At 45.2% G+C, this 6,000-nt stretch overlaps 1 protein-coding gene across 1 annotated transcript in view; it reads right to left on the bottom strand.

Annotated features, from left to right (window-relative positions):
- The window catches only part of EPHA6 (EPH receptor A6), a 365,847-nt gene extending 360,611 nt beyond the window's left edge, over positions 1–5,236 (bottom strand). Inside the window, exon 1 of the mRNA XM_041480224.1 lies at positions 5,134–5,236. Within this exon, the coding sequence (XP_041336158.1) occupies positions 5,134–5,236 (103 nt within the window). The remainder of the gene's footprint in view (positions 1–5,133) is intronic.
- Positions 5,237–6,000: the final 764 nt, after the last annotated feature.

The following is a 6,000-nucleotide window of genomic DNA, read 5'->3' on the forward strand; positions in this document are numbered from 1 at the left end:
AGGATTATGAAAAACTAACAAGCTAAAGATAATCACTGTTTAATTTTAATAATTTTTGTATGGTTCAGTAAGAAATCCTGAAAAAAAATTGTGTTTTTATCATGGGAGAGACATCTTTTAAGCAGTAATTCTCAGTTCTAACACCATATCATAAAGACTGACATATCATTTACAAGTTAAAAACCAGCTTCTGAAGGCAAATTGTTCACAAGAGATAGTTTTTTGTTGACCTCCCCTGCATTATAACACGGCTTCTGGAGGTCAGGATAGATTATGGATAAATAATTCATCCCTTTGATCATTCTCTCTGTCACAGAGTTCAGCATGTTAAGGGGCATATCAAACACAAGGCCAGCCTCATCTTTGTGTCAATGTCACGTTGGGCAAATCCAAGGATCCTAATGAAACATTCCAGCCAACACACACAGCTGAAATAGGAATAGATCCTATCCCAGCTATGGCATACTGGGATCTAAGAACAATCAAATCCTTCCCATACTGTACACGTGCAAAATTTTCTGAATATCTCAATTCAGTTAAATGAGGTTTTTAAACATTAGACTTTTCATGACAAAAAAAATAGTCAACAAAATGGATATTGACTTATTGTGCAACTTACTTGCAAACAACTTGCTGAACTTTTTGACTTTTCTAAAATTCTCAAGTGAAAATTTTAACATCAGATACCCTAAACAAACCCTCAAGCAGAGTTAAGATCTAAAAGTATCTATCTGGAAAGACAGAGGAGATTTTAAGAAGAAAAATTCAATTTCCTATATGCTTTTTCCTTCTCTCTCTTTCCTCAGTAAACTTTTTGACCTCTCATAAGAAATTACGTCTGAGCAGAGAGTTAAATTGGTTAACTTCAGGCAACACTTCAGCTCCTCTGTGGTGTTTTCACTCCTGCAAATTACATGAAAACTACTGTACTGATTTGGTTTTAAACTGTATCTGCTTAAGCTATGCATTTCTTAATACTTAGTATTTCCATACCAACCATTCTCATTTGTCCAAAAAAAAAAAAAAAAAAAATAAAATTAACAAAATATCCAGCCCTCAGTACTGCCAAATACAACACAAGGAATGTATCCTGAACCATGAATTGCAAATCTGTTCATTTCATGGCATACAAATCGAGGCTCTTGGATAACAAGTCATTTCATGCATATCTACAACTGCAGAGGTTCCCAGGCCTTCATTAGCACACAAGTCCATATGGGTGTGGGATTTTACACATGGCTAAAAATATTGTTAAAAGTTTGTTAAGAACTTGAAACGAAAATATGATTTTGCTCATGATTTTATCTACATGCTGAAAAGGGAATGACACACATTTACTGCAATGGCTTTGTTTATTTAACTTTCTCATGTTTCTGTAATGATGTAAATGCTTACTCAAGCATGAGCTGGACAACTGAACATCAGAATTCCCCAGGACTAGCACAACACAGGCAGCAGCACAGTACTTTAAGTCCTCAAAGTAAGAGATATGTCCTAGCAGTAAACCATCAGCTTCATTCAGAGAGAACTTCCATCTCCCCACACAGTCTTTGGTCTCCTTATTGCTACAGAAAAAAACAAAGAATCTGAATTCTGTATTCAGAAAGAGTGCCTAGATTGCACTTCTGTAAAAATAAATATGTGAATGAAAATGAGCCAACTTCTTTGAACTGATGAATACCTCGAGGTCATTAGTAATCTACCTGATATTTTACTAGCAGAATCAAAAAGCTTTATTATCTACTTTGAGCCATCCAATTTACATCAAGTGTAATCATTGTAAAAATAAAGGCTGCATGAATTGCAGAACTGACATTTCACAATATTTCTTACGTCAACTTCTTTTTTGTAAGAGGAGAAAAATGAATGCAGGTGCCTTTTAGAGGTATGAACAAAAAGACCACGCTTGCATAACCTGAAAGAAGCCAGGGTACAGAAACTCTCTCTGGTTGGCATTCACGTAGAAACAAATATGGTTTCTGATTTTTATATATGTAGAAACATTTATGTGTGCATGCTTAGCACAGGAAACTGTTGAGCCATTACCTGGTGTGACCTTTATCTTGAAAGCTCCCACAAGTTTTGCACAAGGAGCTGCGCAGGTCAGGTGCCATTATCTGTAATTTTAGCTCTGACAGCAATTGCCCAACTCGTGGTGTTCCGGCAAGCAAAGAACAAAGCTGCACCACAGCATGCAGAAACCTTGCACAGCAGCCTGTTCATACTGGATGTGAGGGACAACCACTGAAAATTTGTATGAACATGCAAGCATTCAACCTCCACCATTAATTGAGCTCCCTGTTCCAAGGAGTTCTGCCACACACTGCAGTGGTTACTCCTCCTATGCAATTCCAAACCCTACAGGGTCTTTCTGAGCAGTAAAAATTAGCCCTTGCCATGGCCATAATATGTTTTTGAATGACCACTCTGAAGATGAATGAGTAAGTTCACTTCCCTGCCAATAGTATTGTTTGTGCCTGCCTTGCTAGAAATTCTCTAAGACACCACACATTGATTTACTGGGTGAAGAATGACAACCTAAGAGCCTTATAGCTATATAAAAAAATATATTTATTTCTTTCTGTTTGACAAGACCAAAAAAGATTAATCCCAACATGGTTATAATAACAATTTATAAGACCAGAGTATATTATTTTTCTGAAAATCCCTCTTTAATAATAGGAAACAAACCATCAAGAATGAAGTGGAAGGGCTGTCTGTTTACCAAGTCAGATTAATAAACCTATTCCCCTTCCATCCTTTTCACCCAAACCATCAAGACATGAAACAAGACATTCCTTTGCAATTTACTATTAATGCTGGTATGTTTCTACACACAAAATAGAAGACTAAATATACAAGATAGCAAAGCTAACATATCATTATAATAATTATTAGTGAAGATCCAACAGCAGTTCTTGCAAAGATGTTTTCTAGACGTGCATGCTGAGAATATCACTTCAGGAAAATTTAAAGAAGTTTTGTTTCCTCACAAGATCTTAAAAAATTCTTTGCTGCTGGGATTCCAAGTATTAGAAATTGCCATTTTAACCTTCCACATTTAAGTGTTTACACAATGGGCAACTTTTTAATTGTAGTAATTTCCTTTCCTTCAATTCCTGAATTTAAATAGAGCTATCATTAAAAGCAGGCTCTTTTTGCTAGCATTTTATTAACAGGATGGGGGGTGTGTATGAAAGCACCTGTATTAATTCAGTCCATTTTCAGTTCTCTTGGGTTTTGTTGAGTTGTATTTATTATTTGATTTCTGTGGTGATATGGCAGTACCAAGGCTAAGAGGGTACTCATTTTACTGAACTTTGGAAGCAACGTGCAGAAAAGTTACTCAGGAGTTAGGAAATTCACCAGTACTCTCTGCAGCCAACACCACACCTGGACTTGTTAGGAAAAGTTACAACAACATCAAGAAACCACTTCATCCCTGACAGACTTTTGGCAACTGTCTTCCCCATCCTTCAAAAACACTGTTAAACCACTTTTAAAACACTATTTAAACACTACTAATCTAATCCCGAAATATCAAATACTAGTTTAGAAACCTGAGTCGCATTAATTGATAAAAATTCTTTGCCTTTGATGCTGTTATGCTGCCTTAGCTATCCTACAATAGCAAGAATATATACTTTTTAAAATCATATTCATGTGTGGTGTTAGGCCTTGTGATAATGCAGCAGACATTAGCATGCACTAATGCCTGTGACATCAAAGGAAAACTGGGTTGTGCCACTGTGAGAGTCCGATATCTTCCAAGACAGAAGAAATGGCAAAAATCAGCCTTGATGTGATTGTAGGCTCTACAATGACAAAGTGGAATTATTCATCACATTTAGCATAGGAGAGGTAAAGGAATCATAGAAACTTGGAATGTCCTTGCCATAACTCATCCTGATGGCACAGGGGCTTTGTGGCCCTACTATAGTTCTTCCCTGTTTTCTAGAGATCTTATTCTCTGATTTTACTGTTACTGAGGTCGATACAAAGAGCACTGAAAACAAACTGCAGAACAAAACTGTGAAAATACATGAACTATATATTTGACAGTACTCCTCGACTAAACCCAGTTTGTTTTCTTTCACCGTTACTTCCCACCATTGTCAATTTCAGCGCTTTTTTCAACATAGCAGGTAAAGCAATTTCTGTCAGCAGCAACATTTAGAGCTACCCTTCAATTCCTGTATTTTCAGTCATATCACACTAAAACCTAAAAAAAAAAAAGCCAAATTGTACAAAAATAATGTTAAAGGTACAGAAGCCTCTCATACTGTGGGAATAGATGCATCCTCTGCAACTTAAATAGACAGATGTACATAAAACAAGCAGTTCAGGAAATTCTCTGCTCTATCCAGATGCTTGGTAACATGTAACATGATGTTTCATAATCGGGTCTGGGCTCTTTTTTTTTAGTTCCTCCTAACAAAATGTTGTATCCTCTGGGCGTGCTATGCATTTTTATTCCTACGAACAGGACGATTCCCTTCTTAATCCAGAGGTAATTTTCTAAAACGCACACCTTACAACCCGAAGAATTAAAATCCCGTCTTCGGTGCGACCTGATGAGCATGCACCTGTTACAAAGATTTTAAATGGGTGTTTTTCAGACAACCAGCCCGGAGTATGCAGAAATCAGGGGTTAAGGGCAGCCAGGCACCTTTGAACGGCTCGCTCACCAGCAGCAATTCCCCCTAAGGCGCGATGAGCCCTCTCAAACCCATTCTACGGGATCTGCGTTCGGCAGGACCGAAGCAAACCTTAAACCCACACTTCAAACAAAACGATGCTGCCGCTCCGCCTCGCCGGGAGGCAACTTTCGCTTCCCTGCGCTCACTCCCACACCGCGGCGGCCGAGGGTGCCCGGGGCGACAGCGGACAGCTCCCGGCAGCCGCGGAGGGGACGGCAGCGGAGCCCCGCTGCTCCTCCAGCCGCAAACCCCCAACTTTTGGGGGCGGCAGGAAGGGGTGACCGCCGGGAGGCGCCCGGTCCCCGGCCGGGAGAGGCCGAGCTGGCGGCCGCAGGTGCGGACCCCTCCCTCCATCCATCCCCTCACAGCCCTCGCCCGCCGGAAAGTTGCGGGCGGCCCGCCCCGCAGCGCACCCGCGGCCGCCCTCACTCACCGTGGTTGCTGGCGACGTGCCCGGCGGCGGCGGGGCGCGCTGTCAGCAGGGGGAGGAGGAGGCCGACTCTCCAGAGCAGTGCCCTCACCTCACTACACCCCATGGCTGGTGCCCGCCGAGCGCCCCGCGACCTCGGCCCGCCGAGGCTGCCCGTGCTCCCTCAGGCCGGCGGGGTCCGCCGCCGCCCCGCCGGGCTGCGCTGCCTGCACTGCCGCCCGGGGCTGCGCGGGCCGGGCCGGGCTCATCCACCGCCGGGCTCCCGGGGCACGGCGGCAGCACCGAGGGCGAGGGCGGGCGGGGGCGCCGGGACCCCCGCTGCCGCCCTGCCGCGAGGGGCGGCGGCGCTGGGCACGGGGAGAGCTCCGGCAACTTCCAGGCGGTGGCGGCGGCGGGGGGGGGTCGCGCCCCGCTCCCTCCGCCGGCTCGGGCCGGTGGCACCTTCAGCCCCGCAGGAGCGCCCCTGGCAGCCTCAACAGCCTCCTGCGCGGCAGCAGCCTCCTCCCCCGGCCGCGCCGCACGGTGCCCCGCATCCCCGGCCGGAGGCAGCGCCGAGAGGCTTCAGGTTCCCCAGGTGGAGCGCAGCGAGGGCGAGAAGGGTCGGCGACTCCTCCTCACGCTCCCGAATGCATCAAGGAAACTTGCGGGGCGGCATCCCCGACCCTCCGCCGCCGTGCCCGGCTCTGCCGCTCGCCCCTCTCAGTCAGTCTCTGTCTCTCCCCCTCTGCCGCGGAGCAATCAGAAACCAGGCGGCTCTGGTGTGATGTTCGCTGCTCCCTCCTGATTTGCGTGCCGCGCTGCCGGCTGCAGTTTTTTGGTGCCGCCGCTCCCCTGCCGCCCGCGGAGCGCTCGCTCGCCCCCTCCTCCGGC

Source organism: Pyrgilauda ruficollis, unplaced genomic scaffold (genome assembly GCF_017590135.1).
Source record: "Pyrgilauda ruficollis isolate IOZ18807 unplaced genomic scaffold, ASM1759013v1 scaffold50, whole genome shotgun sequence".
In the NCBI taxonomy this organism is placed as follows: domain Eukaryota; kingdom Metazoa; phylum Chordata; class Aves; order Passeriformes; family Passeridae; genus Pyrgilauda; species Pyrgilauda ruficollis.